The sequence below is a fragment of the Protopterus annectens genome, chromosome 11.part0 (genome assembly GCF_019279795.1).
Source record: "Protopterus annectens isolate FY-2018-M chromosome 11.part0, PAN1.0, whole genome shotgun sequence".
Lineage (NCBI taxonomy): Eukaryota > Metazoa > Chordata > Ceratodontiformes > Protopteridae > Protopterus > Protopterus annectens.
The window spans coordinates 659,087,983-659,110,911 of NC_056745.1; the positions used below are offsets into that span (position 1 = coordinate 659,087,983).

General features: G+C 41.5%; 1 protein-coding gene across 1 annotated transcript in view; it reads right to left on the minus strand.

The window, feature by feature from the left end:
* DNM1L (dynamin 1 like) overlaps positions 1-22,929 on the minus strand; it is a 1,168,830-nt gene that overhangs the window by 835,296 nt on the left and 310,605 nt on the right. The window contains exon 4 of the mRNA XM_044088102.1: positions 15,367-15,498. Within this exon, the coding sequence (XP_043944037.1) occupies positions 15,367-15,498 (132 nt within the window). The remainder of the gene's footprint in view (positions 1-15,366; positions 15,499-22,929) is intronic.

The following is a 22,929-nucleotide window of genomic DNA, read 5'->3' on the forward strand; positions in this document are numbered from 1 at the left end:
AAGTTTCTGCTAATAAGGTAGTCAGGAAAAAAATATTCTCACTTATTTAATTTCTCCACTGAGTTGAAAAATGGGCCTTGATATTCATTAAGAGAATGTGCAGAACTATGAACTCCACCTTCATGCTATTCTTATTACTCTACTGTGGACTACAGCACTTCAGAGAAGAAAATCTCGTTCCTCCACAGGGGTGCAGAGTCTCTGTTCCGTTTTCATAAATGAGCCACGTATGCTAATAGTTAGCAGGCACTCCTGTACTTAAGACTACATGTTGTCCTGTGCAGCCTACTCTGGAACTTAGTGCATGGTTTGCCTTTCCAACATGCAACTTTAGTTACTTGGTAAGACGCATTGTTTAGCGTGTTTTTTATTCACTGAAAATGATTTGCACTACCACAGGCAATTATCAGAGGAGGTAAAATAAAACTAAAAGTAAAGTAAACGGGCACCACAACACTCGATACTTAAACAGCAGGAAATATTTTAAAGTCTGCTGTTTAAGTACTGAGTGTCGTCATGCCGGTTTACTTTACATTTTGTTTTATTTTATCTGATTTCTTAGTACACTGGCTTTATCTATGTGGCAGAATTATTTTATAATTATCAGAGGATGTCCAGGAAAATAAATTGTATTAAATAACATAAATGATAAACAGTATAAAGTCTGTTACATATCACAAATAATAAACAGTACAGCAGATAATACAATTTACAGTAATAGCCACTACAGAACAAACTAAAATCAGCAGTAACATGAAGGTATAATAGCACTCTATACACTTAGTTAGTGGGATTACGAGGCGTTTTAAGCAGCAGGCATAGTGTGTGTCTGTGTGGGAACCAGACACTGTGCGATGCATCAGTGAGCATATACTTAGATATGAAGTGTAGCAGTATCAACTATTTTTTTCCCTTTTTTTAAATAAAGAACTATTATTTTTCACTGTCAGTGCCTCTGTTACCATCATCTATTTTAAAAACAGCAAGCTATTCATTTATTTTATTAAGTTTAAATGGGTAAACAGTGGTCCACTGACCCTCTTCAGCCAAAACCTGTGCTCATAGATGAGCAGTGAAAAGAAGGAAGGGTAAGTACAACATATTAAACAGTATACGTTAATGAAAAGAGGTAAAGAGTTTGAAAACAGTATACAAGTATGTTAATTATAGAAACATATGGTAGTGATACTGAATATATACATATTTATATATAGTACAGATTAAATGGATAAAGGCATTTGTTACTCCTCACCTAGCTTGGCACAGCCAAGAGACAGTTCAGTGCAATGTAAAAACAAACTGAAGTCAGGAAAAACTCATACTAAAGCATATTCTACCAAGGACACTGCTGACGTGATCATTCCTGTTAAGACGTGACCTTACTGTGGACATTTGTGCAGCTGCTCCATAGAAAACTGGGTGTACTAAGACATTTAGAAACTTTCAAATATCAAGGAATCATGGGAGATGCAAGGATTTTCTATAAATAGTTAAGAATGATTCAGCACATTAGCTCAAGAATAATTTCCATTCAGAGGTGGATGTCTTGGTTTAAACTATAGACAAAATTAGCAAAAGGCAAATGATAAGGTTTTTGTATCTGCAAAGTTGCTATCTATTTTATCAGGAAATGCTCTAAGCGGAGAGAAGTCGTCTGCAGGTGCGGGCAGTTGGCCAAAGGAAATCTATACATTGCATTCCAACTGAACTTTACAACTATTCTTTCATGCATCTGCAAAGTTGATAGCATTTTTTTTCCTTTGCTGACTGCTTTAACTTGGAGAATCTGTGTTGATATGCAAGCAATTAATCTTGAGAGTTCTGAGTATTCTGTACTGAGAGAAATACAACACTTAAAGGTACGTGACAAGCAGCTCAGTGACAAATCAACAACATTTGCTTCTTTTGCAGACTTATTTCTTTATTGTATTTAAAAGATCAGTGCACAATTTAGTTAACAAAGATGAGAATGGATCAGTGTAAGATATAAATGAGCATGTAAATCTGACAAAGGGATGATTTCATGATGGCCATTCAGCAGAATATCATGGACAAAGGAAAACTGGAGTAACAATTCTGATTGCTAGAAGGCTACAATAGTGACAGAAAAGAAAAAAGACAATAATGGTAGATTTGGGGTAGTAAAGGGCTATTGGAAAGGGAAGAGGATTATGTTGGCATGTATTTATATTTCATCAAAAACTGTTTTTATGGAGCTTAAAAGATTTTTGGGAGAGACAATCAACTTTCAGGGAATATTATTTATGGGGGGGGCACAGAAACTTGATTTGCAATAATGAGGATGTGTTAGGGGGAACTAGAAGGGAGAATATAAAAAAGAGATTGAGTTTCTGAAGAATTATATGAGAATACTTGGTATGGAAGATATGAATTCCATAGTGGGGACACAGATAGAATTTGCATATTATTCCTCAAGGTACAATAACTGGACTACGTTGGATAGAAATTACATTTTACAGGTGCATGTATAGTGAATTGAAAGTTTGAGATACATTTTAATAACTGATGAAGATACAGGGTAATGACACAAAAATGAGACATTGCCACCTTCTTGCTTACCTGTTAAAAAGAGAGGAATTTAGGGAATGGGCAGTGGACATTATTAGAGAATTATAAAAGAAGAAAGAAATGTATTTACAAGGGACAGCTATTGAGTGGGATAAAATATAAAAAAAAGTTTTAAAACAGGGTAGAAATCAAAGAGAATGAGACACGAGGAAGAAGTAATAGGAATTATTTAGAAGGGCCGACAAAGGTAAACTTAATGCAAAGTAAGGAGAATCTCACAAAACAAGAAGTTGAGCAACCACAGAACTGCACAAAAACTTTTAGTATAACAACTTAGGAAACAGAAAGTAGCAAAGATTATCTCCACACTTAGGTAACCTATGCCAAGAAAAATAACCAAAGATCCTACAGAGGTATTGATATTTAAGAAATTTTACAAACACGTTTATAAAAAAGATGAATGGGGAACGATGAAAAGGCACAAATGGAAATATTTATGGAAGACGTAATTACGCCAAGGAAGAGAAGGCTCAACAATTAAGATAGGAAGAGATGCAATACAAACAGTAATATACAATCAGTAGAGATGTCTCCAGGAACATTGGCATTCCTGTGGAAACCAGGTGGGAAGAATACACATCTGTAAAGCAATGTTTAACAGTATTTTAAAAGAGGAAGCACCACCATCTTGGAAGAAAGCTGTGGTGGCTGTATGACCCAGCTTCAAATGGACCCATTTCAATCTTAAATCATGATTATAAAGTGTATGTCTATATTAGCGAAGACAATGACAAACATGTTGCCAAAATTGATAGACATGGATTAGCATGGTTTTGTAGAGCGGAAGCAAACTTTCAACATTAATAAAACACTGATGATCCAGAGGGAAGAAGAATGTTAGAAAATATTGTTATTGTTGGGGAGTTCTGATGCAGAGAAAGCTGATCGAGTCAGTTGGATTTTATAAGCAGAGCAATGGAAGCATTTGCACTTCCTGATAGAATAGTAGGTTTAATTAGGAGACTATATGAAGGGTAGGAGGCAAGAATCAAGGAGAGAGGGTTCCTTAACAATAAGCTGCATTTGAACAGAGGAACCAGGGCAGGGCTTTCCTTTTCCCTTTTGTTATTTGCTTGACATTAAGACACACTGGCAACAAAAATAAGGGACTTACAAATTCAAAGATATAACTGGTATGATAATAAAGACAGGTTAGCTTTATTTGCAAATATATTATTTTGTAACTTGATGATCAAGAAAAGGACATTTTGATTGATATAAAATTAATGAAGATAAAACAAACGTATAGTGGTAAACTTTGTACCCAGATTTTATTTGGTTCAGCAATACTCATATTTATGGGTACAGGATAACATGAAGCATGTAGGTGTACAGATTAATTTATGGCACCTAGGGATATGTAGGACGGGATTAAAGAAAAGATAATATAAAAAAACTGAGAAATTGGAACCTGTTGATTAAGGATATGCATAGTAAGACATAATCAGTAAAATGTTTTTTGGTCCTTTAATTTTACATACAGGGCTGACACATTTTTATCAACCTGAGAAGTTATAGATGATAATAAAGAGGTGAAGGAATTTAGAAGAAGATGAGGGCAAGAGTTAAATGGAATAAGATGATCTTCCCCCATAGAACAAGGTGGTTTATGATTACCTGATTTGAATGGATATTTTAGAGCTACTCACATAAGGCTCATATGTATAACACATGTAGAAGATTACAAAGTAAAGTAGAAAAGGTGATAATGAAACGGGGTGAACTTTGGAAAAGAGAGAAATATTTTGGATGCACATCCAACCCATAAGAATATTACATTCACAAAGTAGCAAAAAGTATTCCAAGAACTAAGCCAATATGGGAATGGAGAAAGAAGATTTTGATAATAGGGATGACAACAGGCAAGGGTATTATAAGGTAGGCAAGGGGGGGATGGAATTTACTGGAGCAAAATGACAAAGGAAACAAGATTTTGTGAACAAATGTCTAGGGAAGGAAAGGTAATCCACTGGCTTGGGGCCGCGCAGAAATCTGGACTGGAGGTAAGAGACTGCCTTCCCTACCTGGAATTGATAAGAGAATATAAAATAAATGGAATGGGAGTGCTACGTGAAATACTTGCTCTGATAGAATTTTTAGTCAAGTCTGGAATAGAAGCTGCTGATAAAAAAGGAATAATTAATAGGATATAAAATACAGCAAGATAACGATAAGAAATAAAATGATGCTGGAAAAGATTAGAAAGGCAATTTACAAAGAAATAATGGGATGACACCTGTTCATAGGTAGGTACTAGGCTATCGGCCCTAGGGCCTATATAAGCCTAGCCAAAAATATATCCTGGCTTCGTCACCCAAGAAAATTATTTTCCTGTGCCCCTGTTGAGCAGAGTCACAGAAGTGATCCCCGGGGTGAATTTCCTATTTCCCATCCAATCATCAAGATTTTTCTTGAAGAGTGCTAATGAGGAGCTCTGTTTGACATAGATAGGTAGTCTGTTCCAGAGTATGGGAATTCTCTGGACAGGAATCTATCCCTCCAGCATGTTCTGTTTATTGTGGTGACAAGGTTTAGCTCCCTAGAGCGCGTAGCTCGGAGGGACTGGGATTTCTTTAAGTGGAGCATGTCCAACAGCTCTGGATTTGACATAGCTTTGTATGTTAGGCAGAGATCGCCTCTGAGTAGGCGATTTGAGACACAGTAAAGCTGGAGTTTTTTGAGACGGTCTGCATAGGGCATCTGTTTGAGGCCAGTAATCCTCTTTGTGAGGTATTTCTGTGGCCTTTCCAGTTGTTGTAGATGTCTTGTGAGGTACATACCAAAAGGGGCGTTGTACTCTATAATGGGTCTAATGAGTGATGAGTAGAGGAGAACAATGACCTCTTTTTTTCTGGATTAGAAACCTTTTGTGATGAGGTAAGCCACGTAGAAGGATTTCCTCACCACTGTGGCGATGTGATTATCAAAGAAGAGACTGCTGTCCACCTGTGTCCCAAGGTCTCATCACATTTTCGGCGTTAAGTAGACTACCAGCTATAAGGTAGTTCATGGGTACAGGGTTTTTACCAAAGGGGATGACAATACACTTTTTGGCATTGAACTTCAGGCCATGGCTTTGACACCAGATATCTGTCGCAGTGAGGCCCTTTTGTAGTATGTCCACATCATTAGGAGTTTCGATTATGGCTCCTAGTTTGCAGTCATCTGCAAACTTTGTTAGCCAAAGACCTTCCGTATTAGCCTGTACTTCAGAGAAGTAGATACCAAACAGGAGAGGACCCAGGAATGAATCCTGTGGTACTCCACTTGTCACTGGTCTGAAGTCGGATTTGGAGTCCACTACTTTCACAGTGTGGGTTCTGTCTGTGAGCCAGTTGGCAACCCATCTTGTGACATAGGGATTAATACCTAGTTTAGTGAGCTTATCTATAATTCCAGAGTGGGGGATGGTGTCGAAAGCCTTGGCGAGATCTACATAAGCTGTGTGAACCACTTTACCCTCATCTATGGCTTTGGTGACTGCTTCAAAGAAGTCAGTCAGGTTTAGGAGACATGATCTGCCTTTTACAAATCCGAACTGGGTAGGGTTCAGAGTTTGGAGATTACCAATGTCTTTGTTTATGAGTTCCATGATGATACATTCCATGGCCTTGCAGACCTGGCTCGTCAGGCTAATGGGGCAGCAGTTCCCGGGGTCAGTCATGGCTCCCCCCTTGTGGAGTGGGATAACCGTCGCAGTGCGCCATTCAGTGGGCACAAAGCCTGAGGTGAGGCTATGATTGAACATGGTACTTAGGTAGGGTGCCAGTTCATTCTGCAGTTCGTGTAGAATGCAGCCTGGGATATTGTATCCAACAAAGTCCAGAAGGTTTAGGAGTTTTGCTTGAAGGTGTTTGTACAGATATTTTAATACCTCAAGCGGACTTCAGAGAATTTTTCTCAAGTAGATATCAATGGCTGGAGGTGTGACGGGTTTGAGAGAGGTAAATGGGAATATGTTTTTGGGAGTATAGAGAGTTCACAGGTTCATAGGACTTGCCAGATTTAAAAAAAAATCCCTACAGAGTACTCTGTTGGAAATGCTGGTAGAGCAAATGGCGATATCTAAAGAAATTATTCTTTTGAGCTGGAACACAGGATCTAAATTGCCTAGACATAGTAAATCCTTATTAAGTTTAATACTGTTGGCTGCCAAAAAAGCAGTTACTAGAAAATGGAAATCAAAATCCATCTGTAAATGAAGTACTGAATACCATTAAAGAACCGGCAGTGCGATCTTTAGAAAGGAGAAGGAGCAAAATACATAGAAATAAATAGAATTTAAGAATTTCAGGAGCTGAGCAATTTATGTAATGTTGGGGTGAATGATAGTTGTTTTAAAGAAAGAAAATCTATGTAATGTATAATGCACGAAAAAATGTTAACATATGCTGCTGCTGCAAACTTCACTCTCCTCATGTACACAACAACTCTCGGGGTATAAATAGGTATGTGTCACAGTATAGTATGTCTCTTTTACACATTCCTGACTCAGTCCACCATTTTAGGTTTCCATATTTGCAAACACATGTGGGTCATTTACATAGAGTTCTTCATTTCCATATCATTATGCACTCATTGGCATGTACTATATATGTGTCACTTTGTGCTTTGTGTGATTATGGTCCCCTTATCTCAGAATTGCAAAATCCCTGTATGCTGCCACTACTTGGATTAATTTGAGCTGTATATAAATGTAAAACATCTACAAATCACAGCCTCTATCTATATTAAAATCAGGTGGCAGTGGATTTCAGTAGACAAGGCTTGAATGACAGGACTTATATTGCTCTGTTACTGAAGAAAGGCAGAATGGCTTAATATTTTTAGTGCTTAATTTTTAGTTTTAATGTGTTACTCAGTATACATATAGCTTGTATTTATTTCAGGGTTTCAGTCTAGATTTAATAAAGTTTCACAGTTGATTTGAATCATGTGTTCATGGAGTACAAAGCAAATGAATTAAGTGTGTTAGTCACTGATGCCAACTACTATCCCCTATAACTTTTTGCTTAAATACTGAAGCTAGTGCAATGATACTGAGGACAAGTGTTCATCTTTTGAGTGGAATTTCACCAGGTTGTGAAGGATCCATTGAAGTGTAGGGAAGGCATACAGAAACATTCCCTCCCATTTATGGAGAATATTTCTACTAGTCCTTTCCTACTTATCTGGTTTGCAAACAGGTCAAATTCTAAACTGCCTGATTTCCACATAGCCTCTATGCTTGACCTCTAGGAAGTGTCTGATAATGGGTCTTTAAGGCAGCAGCTAGGACATTTGATTATCTTGGAATGTGAAGCACTTACAGGAAGATGTACTGAGTTCTAGACACTCCAAGACCACTTCCCTGTAAAGCAGGTACAGTGAGCTCTGTTCTGCATACTCACTTATCACACTACTCTAAGAACTGCCTAACATTGTGATGACAGGTTGGATTTGAAGAACAGAAGTTTTTTCATACAACCCCCTTGACCCTGAACAAAGACAAACCTAAATTAGGCTCCCCATTCCTTCAGCTACAAGCCTGAAATTAGAATATATTTTTGGTAAGGGTGCAGAAAGAGAAATTTCAGACTTCAGAATATTGGCCAAGATTGACTATCCTAAGAAGTAACATCAAGGTTCCACAAACTAATAACATATCATATGGGGAATAGTGATCTTCATAAGTACAAGTGATGCAGAGTCCACTGCAGAATACATATGTGCACATACAACAGGAGCAGTAAACACAATATCTTCCATTAGCCCACAGACAAAAATGAAGGAAAATCTACACTTTCTTCTGGTATAAAATCCTAACTACCAACCTCAAAAGTGCTAGTGACCTCTCCTCCACAGACAGAGATAAATGAAGGAACACTGTCCAGTGCCATTCCTATGAAGATGCATTGATGCTAATGACCCTCAAACCCCACTGCCTTGAGAAAGCCTAAGCCAAATTCAGCTGTAAGGACTCCTGACTTAAGAGTTACAAGCAATCATATAACCAGACAGGAAAACAGTTGTATGATTCACCTCTGCACAGCCTTGTCTACCATAACAGACAGACACCTTGGTGAATACTATGGGTGGAAGGATAGTCAAAAGGAGATAATGTTGTAGTTTTTCTTTCAGCTTTTCCCAGTTAGGGGTCGCCACAGCAGAACTCCGGTCCACTAATGATTGGCAGTCTTTTTTTATGGTGCGGAGGTGCCAGCCCGACGCCCAACCTTCAACGAAGGCATGCCCATTCATGCATGTCTTTTGAACGCCAATCAGAAAATGGTGTCCATCCTAAAGGCAAAGTGCAGAAACAGCTTGCATGGTACCTAAAATGCTATCAAGTATCTAAGTCTACCACTGCAATCCAATACTTTTCTGGTTCTATTCTGCTCAAACCCAGAACAATCCCTATTTGTTACACAAGAAAAAGAGGTGAGAATAAAACCCCATTCGCTGCTCACTTGATAGAATCATTATCATAACCCCCTATGCAAGAGGATTTAAGACTATAGCAACTCTTCCCTTTCAATGCTTTCAAGTTTTTCAGAAGATGACTATAGAGAGGATGATGGAACAACTCCAGGACATATTTTTCTATTATGTACTTCTAGCAGTGCCAAACATAAGTCCCTTGTGATACACTAAGTACTGCTGCTGGCCATGTAGTATGACAGATGCTATGGTGACTTCACTAAAGACAAGGTAGACAAGTGATTGTCAGTTTACCTCAGGTGTTTAAAACACTTCTTTTTGAAAGTCTTCACTGGGCTGAAATAGGAAGACAGATGAGCATACATGCACTCCATAAGGCAGAAGGCTTTCTCCTTTTTCTGAAGTTCTTCCCAGACGTCTTTATAAGACTCAACAAAAGCAATCTCATCTTGTAATGGGACAGTGAAGAAATTAGACACCATCATCTGTGCTAGCGTGTCTGGCTGAAGTTTTGTACATGATTTCTGTATACAAGGGGACTAGAAAATTTGGAAGCTGTCAGCAATGTAAATTTATATTACACAACACACAAGTGTTAGATGGTAACCCAACACAAGAAGTTAAACTGTTGAATTGTGGAAGTATGGGGTTGGTTTATATAGCCTTTTGTGACGGATGTCAGAGTTTTTACATTGGTAAAACAGAGAGGTGTCTCCATAAACGTATTTATGAACACATGGTGGCTGTAGAAAAAGGTAACATCAACAATGTGCTTTATAAACACACCCTACAATGTCCAGGTTTTTCTATTTGTTTGGCATAGTGGATACAGTGAGGAGGGATAGTCGAGGAGGTCAGCGGGAGAAGAGATTAGAGAGAAGTGAACTACATTGACAGCTTAAGTTGAATGCCACAATACCACCAGGTCTAAATGATAGTACCATCTTTCTTCCTGTTTTAAAGTTTAAAGCTTTAAAATTTTAAATTATTTCACACCTGAACTCCCATTTATGTTTTACTTTTGAATTTTTTTTATACTGTATATTGTTATTCATTTATTGTTTTTATATGTTCGTTTTTAACTGAAACAATGGTTATTCTTTAATGGCATCAACAGATTCTATGGGATATTTTCAGCAACTGGTTGATTGTTTTTAATTAACACTGATTATTATTTGATTTGAAACTATTTAAATCATATTGGTTAACTTACATACTAGTTCTAAAGAAGTCCCAGAACAGTAGGGATGAAAGCATTTGACCAGTTTATTATATTTTATTCAGTATTAATACAAGTTTTATTGCCTTGTATTTCTGCACCTCTCCGTGTGCTGTTTTGTGTTCAGTTTGCCAGTTCACACGTTATACACATTTTTGGGTTTGAAGTTTTGTACATAGTTTCAGATTAACCTGTGTGTTGTATGCCAGCATGACTAGCTAAGATATTGTAAACAAGTTCTTGCTTGTTGATTAACACACTGTTTGTACAGGATATTTAAAGAGATGAACAGTGTTCCTTTACATGTTTACTGTCAGAGACTCAAAGATAGGAAGGAACTTTAATAAACAGCTGTTTCTTGATTTTCAGAGTGAAATGAAAATAAGAACTGGAACAGTTTAGACAGTTAACCTAGTTTATAAAAGAGCCTGCTGTAGACAGTTTAAACAGAGCTGTTGTTCAGTTTACTGTACACAGTTGCACTGAACACTGGATACCCAAAGGACTCACCAAGAACTGTAAGCCTGCCTTTGCTCTGTTGTGATATTTAGTTTAGATCAGGGACAGTGTTCTTCAGTTAGATAGGAAATTATAGCTAGATTATTCAGAGTTTTTCTAAATGCTGGATTTTTATCCTTCAGTATTAAGTTAATTTTCCTGGGGACTGAATTCTGTTTGTTTACTGAAATTACTGTTTTACATTTTTAATCATTTTGCTCATTACTAAACAGTTTTATTAGCTTACATTGTGGCTGGTCAATCAGTGTATTCTTTAGTGATTTGAGAGCGCTTATACCTGCTTTGATAATTCTCGGGTCACTCTGAAAGCCTGGCTTCTTTAGGTCTTATGCTACCATTTGTTTTGATACCCAATTTTAATAAATGGACACCCCTTTGAAAGGGTATGTAGACGCTCTGACTGGTGGCAGCCTGTTTCAGTGCTGTTAATTTGGGGAAGGGACAGAGCTGGAAATGTGTCAGGCTTTCCCAGATGTGTTTGGATGTGTGAGATTTAATTTATTTAAGTGTGAGTGTATCAGAGGTCTTAAATTGGGACACACTGCTATGAATTGTGTAATAAGGAGTTATGCTAGGGGTGGACAGAAGTATACAGTCCAGTCCCGAGGTACAGAGGGTGTTCCTGTTTTGCTCTTAGGGGAAATTGTGAAATATTACTCCTGTTTAAGTGACAGTCTTACACTGAAGTCAGCAGTGAGGACTGAATTTCCTTAGTTACTGGCCCAGGATAGTAGGGGATATCACATATTTGGTGGTAGTTCGGTGGGATATTGACGGGATGTCACAGGGGCATCCAAGATGGCCTGGTGGGTCTCATCAAGGAAGGACACTTCTCAAATTAATAATGAGAGCCTGCAAGGCAGAAGGACAGCCATCTCTACTCACTGAAGAAGATAAGCAGGCTAGAGTGAAAACCTCTGATGGAGCACTGCTCTGAAGAGGAAGCAGATTCAGAGAGTTTAAGCCCGGATATTATGGAGGCCTTAATAACTGTCTTCCCTGATTTCATATGCACTTTCTGAACAAAGCCACTGGTTTGTCCTTGTTTTGATTTTCTACTGTGGCCAGGTAATATGCACTGCTGAAGGACTGTAGGCTCTATCTTAATCAATACTGAGCTTACAAATGGAAGTACTGGTAGAAGATGTTCAAACACATCACAGTTCAATCTCAGCCAACAAAAGGCAAACATGTAGTGGTCCTGGACTCACAGCTTTAAGGCACAAACACGTCTATGCTTGTAATTCTTATATTTGACACAGAGAAACTTTACAAGTGATGTACAATAGCAGGGGCTTCAAAACTGTAAAAAGCTTAAAAGAACAGAAGTTCATGAAGAATGCATGACCCTGATGCATGGATACCATGCATAAGCCAAAGGAGGAATACTAACGCAAACATGGCAACCAAAGATATTTAACAGCCTGATGTAAAGTACCTAACTGTTTCACACGCTCTACAGAACACATCAAAGTAAGAGCCATACAAGCAAGTGTGGCGAGAGAAGTAAGACCATTATAACTGTGAATGTATAGTACCATACAAGCCCCAATGTGGAATGGGTGACACAGAAACAACTTTAAAGGTTCATATGTTGGTACTTGGCTATCGGCCCTAGGGTCTATACAAGCCTAGCCATAACAATTCCCTGGATATTTCTTCCCACAATATTTACTTCCCTGGCCCCCTGTCTAGCAGGGAGACTAACGTGATCCCCGGGGTGAATTTCCTATCTCCCATCCAATCGTCAAGGTTCTTTTTGAAGAGGGCCAAGGAGGCGTTCTGCTTGACATGTATGGGCAGTCTATTCCAGAGTATGGGGAGTCTCTGGGTCAGGAACATATCCCTCCAGCATGTTTGGTTCATTGTGATGACAAGGTTTAGATCCCTGCAGCGTGTGGCTCTGAGAGATTAGGATTTCTTTAAGTGGAGTATGTCCAACAGCTCAGGGTTTGACATGGCCTTGTATGTTAAGCAAAGATCGCCTCTGAGTAGACGATATGCCACAGAGTATATTTTTTTTAGACGGTCAGCATAGGGCATCTGCTTTAGGCCACTGATTCTTTTAGTGAGGTATTTCTGCGGTCTTTCCAGCTGTTGCAGATGTCTTGTGAGGTACATACCAAACGGGGGGTTGTACTCTATAATGGGTTTAATGAGGGATGAGTACAGTGGGACAATGACCTCCTTTTTTCTGCCTGAAAAGCCCTTAGTGATGAGGTGTGCCACATAGAAGGATTTCCTGACTGCTGTGGCGATGTGGTTATTGAAGGTGAGACCACAGTCCACCTGTGCCCCTAAGTCTTTCATCACACTTTCGGTGTTTAGTGTACTGCCACCTATGTAGTAATTCATGGGTACATGTTTTTTTTCCAAATATTCCAGCTCCCAGCCTTCCTTATCAAACAAAGAACTGAATATGCAGCAGAGCAAAGATATGCATTTTTATTTAATATGAAAAATATTAAAGTTATGTATAGTGTCTGTTCATATGTGCCTCCACAGTTTAATATGTAAAATTATAATAAAGCAATTAACCCACTAATAAAATGCTGCACAACAGTGCCCATCATCAGTTAATTTTTCAAGCTTCCTAATAAATGTCATCTGAAGTACATTTTCAAAATCTTAAGCCATACCGATCTCTAGTGCTGAGATAAGGAAGGCTGAGAGCCAGAATATGACAGGGCTAGTGAGCATGACCTGACCTGAAAAATTAAAATGCAAATGTCACTGCTGCTGCTGGTGCCTTGTATCAACTTTGCGCAGTACTAATAAAATTACTTGTCTATGTAACAGGCAACACATACAAAACTGTACAGTTTACAACTTTAATGTCTCAGGTTAAGCTTTTCAGACAGCACAAATTATGTTCTCCAGTATACAGATCTAACAAGAAGCCAGATCTAACATTATACACTTTTAATGCCCTTTATATATATTCTTCTGTACCATCCGGATCTTGTTCATTACTGTTAATACCTTTGGAATTCTTCTGAAGTCATGTAGTCTGTTGTTAAGCTACTTTGTGTTCTGTTTCAAGGTGAATTATGTGACAATCTAGGAAGTTGTTCTTATCTCCTACCCAGTAGGGAGTTAGGGAATTGTTCATTTCTTGTACCTGGGTCTCAAGAGATTCCTTATCTGTAATTCTCCTTGAAGCTTGTTCCAAACACTGAACATTCATTTTACATACAGCTGGATACCTTAACCCTTTACTAGCAAACAGTAATGTACATGCATCTGAGTGACTATACTTTAAACAGAGGTGTACATGCATCTAACGGACTATATTTTTACATATATTCTAGCAAACAGAAGTGTACATGTACTGTTATTAATGTCTGAATATATATATATATATATATATATATATATATATATATATATATATATATATATAAATATCTATATCGAACATGACCCACTGTTTATAGGTGAGGGACGTACTTTTTAAATTAGTCATTAAGCTTAAAAGCATCAATATACTGACAAACCATGTAAACATATTCTTTAATCACAAGAAGCAGCATAAACCCACTATGCCAAGATACATAACTTTCTGTCCTTCAATTCTCATACAGAATGTACATCTTCTATGTGGAATCAAAGGACTGGCACCTTTTGTTCCACAACCTTAGTCATGTCCATCTACTCTATTGCCATACTGAAAAAAATGAGTCTAGTTTCTTTTAGTTAGCTAACCTTTAATGTCACCTGGTGTTCCATCACTCCCATATAATCCCCCCGTCAAGCTTCTAAGGTCCAGATTCCTGCTGTTGTATGGCCCAGGACTTTTGGTCTGGTATAATTTATTTACCTTCCACTGTGTTACATCATGAAAACGGTTATAAAAAGACTTAACTATAATGAGTGACACTATTCTTTTTCTAAAGATAATGGCTCTCCCCAAACCAAGTGGGCTATTTTGCATTCCTAAGAAAAAATAAACCTATACTAGACAGCCAACAAGATCTCTGCCTGTTGTTAAAACTGCTTCTAATTGCCCAACTCTAAACCAGAAGTACTGGTATTATCATCTCAAATCTCTTTTGTTGCTGGCTTCTCCGAAGGACTTACCAAACTCCATTTCTTATGGCCAATATTGGTTCAGTACCTCAGTGTGTAAAAAACGTCTGCAGTTCATCTCCAGCAGGATTATAGACAAGTCCAGTAGTTGCCATTCCTCTAGATGACTAACTTCTATATTCCTATATATACTGCAGTTCCATCTACCTTGCCATGTTTTATGTAAACAAAGGTAGTAGTCATAATGCTGTGGGATTATGTGAATGGGTGATACAATGGGGAAGGTTTAAAGAAACAAAAACTGACAAGTAACACTATGGAAAAAGGGATTCAGTCCACAAATGGACAACAGATACTTGCCTCATGACTTACCAACAATGATGTCATAACAGAGAAAAGGATGCTCTCAGGAGTGCTTTTTTTTTTTTTTTGCTACTGAAGAACATACATCTCTACAGGTTTACATGATGGGCACAATGCTATAAAAAGTTCTTTAATTTTGAAATTTCTTTCTTGAGAAGCTTTTTTTCACATATTTTAGAAAGAGAAATTTCTAAATGAACATGTATAATTTACATTAATTTTCTTACCTGTTTAACGTCTTTGCAAGATACTTGGTTCCATTTCTGTTAGCAAGTGAAGGATACCGCTTTTGTAGGAAAGCATATTCATCTCGTATGGAATCTGCCACTCTCTTCTTAGTATTAATGTCTAGCTGGCTCCTAGAATTCATGCATACCAAAAGCACTATTAAGTTAATTTTCAAGGCCCAGAATAACAACCCTTGATATTACTGCCATGCATTTACATTCATGCTCATAGTAAAGTTACAGAAAAATACTTCTCTTTAAACTGCAGTGCTTAACAACATCTACCTTATGACTCGCTTTACATATGCTTATACAGAAGCACACAGTTTATCAGACCTGTAGATTGTACAGTCTCTGTTTCTACTTTTGTCGTTCTAACCAATGATCCTAGATGGTCCATAATGTTATTCTATATAATCTAATTAATCCTTTGCAAATGCCCAAAGTGTTGTACAGTTTCTACCTTACCATCTTCTTGGATAAACTGTTTACAATATTTAGCACCCTTTCCACTAAAATGTCATGCTCAGTTTTCTAGTTTATTCTAGAGTTATTCTATGAAAATTCCACCCCCACTACTAATACACACATTTTAACTACTAGTTACTCAAAGGCTTCCTTAATGAGCTCTACTATTTTTCCATTTACCGGGTAGTACCACAGGGAGTCCTGTACTTTTTTTTCTAGTAGGAAGTCTCATATAATTCCCCTCAGCATTCTCATCTCTGCATCATCTTAGTGTTTTCAATTTTAATGCTGTAGGGTTAACTTCATAACTGAAATTAGAAGTTATGTACTCACCATAACGTTCCATCTGAGTAGGTAGTTCATTTGTCTGCAACCTGTGGGTTACAGATCCGATATCGGATCCGAGCCAGCAACTTGTTTCAAGCTAATGGATCCGAGCTCCTAGCTCCTCCCTTCACCCATAATCCCCTGCTAACCCTCCATGACCTCAGATTGAGTTTGCCTCTCCATATATATCCATCAAAGGATATCTACAAAAAACAAAAACTAATAGATCCAAAGAAGGTCAGGGGGAAGGAGGGGGGGTGGCTGCAGACAAATGAACTACCTACTCAGATGGAACGTTATGGTGAGTACATAACTTCTAAATCTGAAGTAGGATTGTTCATTTGTCAGCAACCTGTGGAACAGAGTCCCCAGCTACCTGTACCCTGGGTGGCCATCATGGAAGGATATTACAAAGCACCGCAGAGCCAAAGGATGCTCTCCCTCTAGAAAGCAGGTCTAGCTTGTAGTGGTTGATAAAGGTATGAGATGAAGCCCAAGTGGCTGCAGAACAAATATCATCCAAAGGAACTCTAGACTTGAAAGCTGCAGAAGTAGAAATGGAGCGAGTGGAATGAGCACGAACTCCTTCAGGTGCGGGTCTACCCGAGGCTTGATGAGCTAGTATTATACATTGGGAAATCCAGCGAGATAAAGATACTTTAGAGATAGCTTTCCCAAAGTTAAATTTGGCAAATGAAACGAACAGCTGGTCGGATTGTCTATGGCCAGCCGTCCTATGAGTATAAAAACGAAGCTGCCTATGAACATCCAATGAGTGCAGCTTGCATTCACCCCTATTTTGATATTTAGGGAAGAAAACCGGTAAATTTATGGATTGGTTTATGTTGGTTTCTGATGCTACCTTGGGAAGAAAGGAGGGATTGATCCTGAGGTACACTCTATCAGGGTAAAAAATCAGGTATGGAGGCTTCACAGAAAGAGCCTGAAGTTCCAACACTCTTTTCACTGAAGTAATGGCTACAAGGAATGCTGTTTTCCATGACAAGAATTTGAGAGCCACTGAAGCAGCGGGTTCAAAGGGTGGAGCAGTTAAAGCTTGAAGAAGTAAAGTAAGATCCCATGGGGGTACGGCTTCTTTTACAGGAGGTCTAAGTAAAAAGGTACCCTTGAGAAAGGTTTTACACAATTTGGCTGACATCAAGGGTCCTGTATCATGTCCCACATGATAATGAGAAATGGCTGCCAATTGCACTTTGACAGTTGAACAACTAGCGCCTTCTTGAAAGAGTTCAGTTAGGAAATCCAAAATGGATGGAAGAGGAGCCGTAAAGGGATCTAGATAGCGGTGCTCCGCCCAGATGGAAAAACGTTTCCATTTGCTGTGATACACTTTCCTGGTGGAGGGCTTATGTGCCGCCACGAGGATGGCTTTGACTGGTGAAGAGATACCGGGAGTCCTAACTAGGAGTGGAACTGGAGCAACCAAGCTGTCAGTTTCAGATTGTCCAGGTTTGGAGTTGGCAAGTCTAATGGATGGGAGATGAGATCCGGAATGGGATCTAGAATCCAAGGGTGATTCACAAGGTGAGACCACAGGTAAGGGAACCAAATTTGTCGAGGCCAGAATGGGGCAATGAGAATCATTTTGCTCCCCAACCGCGAGGCTTTCTGTAAGAGTTCTATCATCATTGGTAGAGGAGGATAGGCATAGAGTAGACCGGGTGGCCAAGCATGCACCAGAGCGTCTCTTGGAGATTCCCCTGATGGGGGGATTAGAGCAAAGAAATTGTCACATTTGGCATTTGAGGGAGATGCAAAAAGATCGCAGCAGGGTTGCCCCCATGTTGCGAATATCTGCTTCGCTACTAGAGGATTGAGAGACCACTCGTAAGGGGTAAGAAGGGTGCGGCTGAGCTTGTCCGCTAGGATGTTGGTCCTCCCCGGAATGTGCGTTGCAATCAGAAAGCGGTTGGTGGAGATCGCCAATTCCCACACTCTCATGGCTTTGCGGCAAAGAGGATAAGATCTGGTTCCCCCCTGTTTGTTGATATACCGGACCACTGACATGTTGTCTGAGTGAATTGCAATCGTTCCTGTGGGGAGGAAGCTCTGAAGTGCTTGCAACGCCAACAGCACTGCTCTCATCTCCAGGACGTTGATATGCAGGGAGGTCTCTGTATCGTTCCACGTGCCTTGAACTGTCCTGCCTGAGTAATGCCCCCCCCACCCGAGGCGGGAAGCGTCCGTGGTCACAGTGGCGATAGGGGGAGAGGTGCAGAAGGGATGGCCCGTATGGAAGTTCGATGCTTGGAGCCACCATAGTAGCGCCCTTCTGCAAGCCTTGCTGATAGCAATGGGATGGTGGAGAGGAAAGGATAGGAAGGAACATTGCACTAACAGAGTCCATTGCAGGACTCGCATGTTCAAACGGGCGCATGGAAGGAGTGTAATCGCTGCTGCCATGGAGCCTAGTGCCCTCAGGATCAATTCCGCTGGTGAAGCTCCTGAATGAAGGATAGCCCGCACATGAAGTTGTAGATTTCTGATTCTCTCGGCAGTTAGGAAGGCTCGCAGATCTCTGGTGTTTATTCTGGCTCCTATGAATTCTATGATCTGTGTTGGAGCCAGTAAAGATTTGCCAACATTGATAGTAATGCCTAGTTGTGGGGCTAGATGGAGAAAGAAGTCTCTGGCCGAGCAAAGTAGATGCCTTGTTGGTGCGGTCAGGAGCCAGTCGTCCAGGTATGGAAAGATCTGAATTCCCTGGAGTCTCAGGTGGGCCACAATCACTGCTAACACTTTGGTGAACACCCTGGGGGCTGTGGTGAGGCCAAAGGGAAGGACCCTGAACTGGTAGTGACTGGCTCCCAGCCGGAAGTGAAGGAACCTCCTGGATCGTTTGTCCATTAAGATGTGGTAATATGCATCCTTGAGGTCTATAGAGCACATCCAATCGTTCTCCCTCAAAAGGGGGAGGATAGATTGAAGAGTGACCATTCGGAATTTTTCTTTGGTTACTGACAGGTTCAAGTGGGAAAGGTCTAGGATGGGTCTCAGGTCCCCCGTCTTTTTTGGCACCAAAAAGAACCTGGAGTAGAACCCTAATCTGAGCTGGTCTTGGGGGATGGGCTGGATGGCTCTTTTTCTTAGCAGCTGCTGTATTTCTGTGGCTGCGGCCTCCCTGTGATCGGGTTGTACATCGGGGAGGTTCTTGGATTGGGGGACATGGATAATTGGTATTTTGTACCCTCTGGATATGATGCGAAGCACCCAGCGGTCTGTTGTGATGGACTCCCATGCCGCTAGATGTTTCGAAAAATGCCCCCCCCCCAACTGCCTCCAGAGTGGAGCAGCCGGGCAACCCCTCAGGGCTGCTGCGCGGGCCGCTCAGAGAAAGGTTCTCTGGACCCAAAATTTCTCAGAGCCCCTCTGCCCCTGGGGCGACGTCCTCCCTGTCCACCTCTGCCACGGTAGGACTGGTTGTCCGGAGCTGGTTGGGAATGTTGTGATTTCCAGAACCACATCTTCTTCTGACCCTTTTGGTTCCTTGAAAAGGACCGCTGGGGAGCAGAGAAGCGGACTCCGACGGCAGACAACGTCTTCCCGTCCTTCTCACTCTGGACAAGCATCTCGCGAACTGTTTTGCCAAAAAGGGCAGAACCATCAAAGGGGGTGTTTGCGAAGGACGCTTTAAAGGGCTCCGTAAAGTCGCAATGACGGAGCCAGGCCTGACGTCTCATGACTAGGCCTGCTCTGCTGGCCCTAGCGGCTCCCTCTGTGGCGTGGGACAATAGCCACATAGAGGTGTTTGAAATAGATCTCAGAGTGGCCATTCGGGTGGAGTACAAATGTTTATCCTCCTCCGACATGGACTCCGGGGGGGATGCAGCGTATTCTTTGATAAGATCCCGCTGCATCCTGATGACATGTGCCATATAGTTCAGAGACCTTACTGAGAAGGTCGCTGAACTAAAGACTCGCTTCCCTAAGCGATCCATCAAACGGAACTCTTTGCTTGGTGGATGGACTGAGGGACTCTCCTGAGCCAATTCCCTCTTTGTGGCTGCCGCCGTCAACATGGCATCTACAGGGGGGCCCTTACTCCAATGTGACCGGTCTGAGGGGGGGCTAAGAATCCTATCTGGTCGTTTTGGTATTGGCTCCATGGTGTCCGGATCCTTCCATGCCCTGGTGGTAATAAGGTCCACCAGGGGATCGGCTGGAGGGGACACCCAGGAGGTAGACGGGCCTGCCTCGAATACCTCCAGAAATACGGACTCGTCAGAGGAAGACTTGGGGGCAGACCACCCACCTCTGATTCTCAGCATCTCCATGATGTCTCCAAAGGAGACATCCTCAGGTGGTGATCTTGGGGAGCCTTCCCCTTCCTCCAAGTCCGTATCCTTGGTTAAGGACTCAGGGGAGTCCACGTGCCTCCTTTTGCACTTATTCTTGCGGGGAGCTTCCTCGGGGGGACTGTCCGAGGAGGCCTCGCCAGCAACATCTTGTTCCAATGGAACTGTCTGTGACATCGAAGCAGGCTGTCCCTTTGGCCGGGTGATGGAAGCCTGGCCCAGCAGAGAGGGAGTGCAGGGAGGAGTCGATGCAAGGACCGGGGGTCTGGATGCTCTCAACAGAGCCCTCTCCATAACATCGAATGCCGAGGGAGAGCCAACCCTCCAATGGATCCGAAAGTCGGCTCCCACTCGGATCCGATGAAGGGATCGGAGCCGGCGCCGAGACCGTCGGATCCGAGGGACCAGTGTGCTCCGACCTGGATGGAGCCAAAGGCACACTGAATCCCCCGGATCCGAAGCTCGGACCACGGCTCCGAGAGGTCGGATCCGACAGACTCGAGGGAAGGGTCGGATCCGAAGTACCAAGTACTGTCGGCGCCGACCCACCCCCGGCTCCAAGGCTGCTCGGCTCCGAGTGCTCCGAACCTGGGTAGCGGGTCGGAGAAGGAGCAATTGGGTGGAAAAAAGGTGTCGAGCTCCCCCCCTGAGGGAGGCAAGAGTACTCCCATCTGCAGCTGGGCCTGGATGAACCTTCGCATCATCCGGTCCAAGTCTGCATCTGATAAGCTGAAAGTTGATCTCGAAGAGGCCACCGAGGCAGGCCTGGAATGCCGCCTCGATGACCTCGACGGAGATCGGGTCTCCTCCTCCTCAGGCCCCAGGGAGAAAGAAGGGGATCGGAGCCGAGGAGGAGGAGACCTAGAAGCAATGGAGGGAGAAGCCCGCTTAGCTGGCGGGGCCGAAACGGAGGTCTCGGCCCGCCGCTTGTGGTGCTTCTCCCTCCTGGCCTCCCTGTCCTCCGACACTATAGTGGGAGTTTGAGTCCCAGTCGGAGGCAGGGGGGCAGGAGTGGCAACCACCACAGGCCGTGATGGAGCCACGGGAGTAGCAGAGGTAGCGGAGGCCGAAGCTGAATCCGGGGGTAGAAGTCCTGCCAGGACCAGCTTCGACCTCCGTTCTTTAAGTGCCCTGGGGTCGAATGCTGCACAGATAGTACAGCCCGAGGTGAGGTGTTCAACCCCAAGGCACCGAACGCACCGAGTGTGGCCATCAGCCGGGGAGAGCTTATGGCCACACTCGGTACATTTAGAAAATATGGCTTTTGGGGCCTCAGCCATTCCCCTTTTTTTTTTTTTTTTTTTTAAAAAGAAAGAAAAACAACTACACACACACACACAGGCCCCAAAAGACACAACAAACACTCACACACTAGCGACCAGCGAAGGGAGGGTATTGATTAAACAAAAATAGGGAACCTAACTCAGACACACTTTACAAATGTTAATTTAAACTAAAAAAGAATTTTCTGACGAAAATTGTAAACTTTTTTATCACTTATCTGGAGCTCAAGAAAAAGGATCCAGCCATCACAAGCGCGGCAAACTAGATCTTGGGTCATGGAGGGTTAGCAGGGGATTATGGGTGAAGGGAGGAGTTAGGAGCTCGGATCCATTAGCTTGAAACAAGTTGCCGGCTCGGATCCGATATCAGATCCATAACCCACAGGTTGCTGACAAATGAACAATCCTACTTCAGATCTGGTGTTTCACATTGACTATTACAAATGAGCAACACAGAACCATAAAAATCTCTAGTGTCTTGTGAAAATATCCATCCTTCTTACATCTTTCAAAAAAACCTGTCATAGTTGTCTATTCTGAACAGTCAGGCATCAGTGAAAACAATGTGAATGCATCGTTTGGTGTCTGTAAGCACAGTCTAACAATTATCTTCTGGTACTACAACCCTTAAGTACTTTGCACATTTGATATGAAAGCACAACTATATTCACTGTTTTCTAAGTGATCTGTAATATTTTTACATTTCCAAAAAAAAAATCCTGCATTAACTTTATCCCTTTCAGATTATCATCAACAGTGCAGCCTTACTACTGTGTTACTGTCAAGAAGTATCTATCTAAAAAGTAGATGATCAGGACACAAAGGTGCCCATTTTCAGACATTACAACATGAAGTTTAGGACAATCTCACAAACTGGAGGTGGGAATCAAGAACACTGTGTCCTCTGAGCAGAGATAACCTGTACAGCTGTGGACCAAAGTCCAGTCTGATTCATAAGGAATGGCACACAATGGGGTAAGAACTGTATGGAAATGTACCCCACTCTGAAAAACAGTATTTACAGTATTTCATCCATGGAGCACCCATGCAAATGACCCCCCCCCCAAAAAAAAAAAATCATACCTGATTCACAAACACAGGTACAGGCTTATCCAAATGGGATAACTTAGGGAGCTGAACCACATACTCACAAATGATATACTACTTGC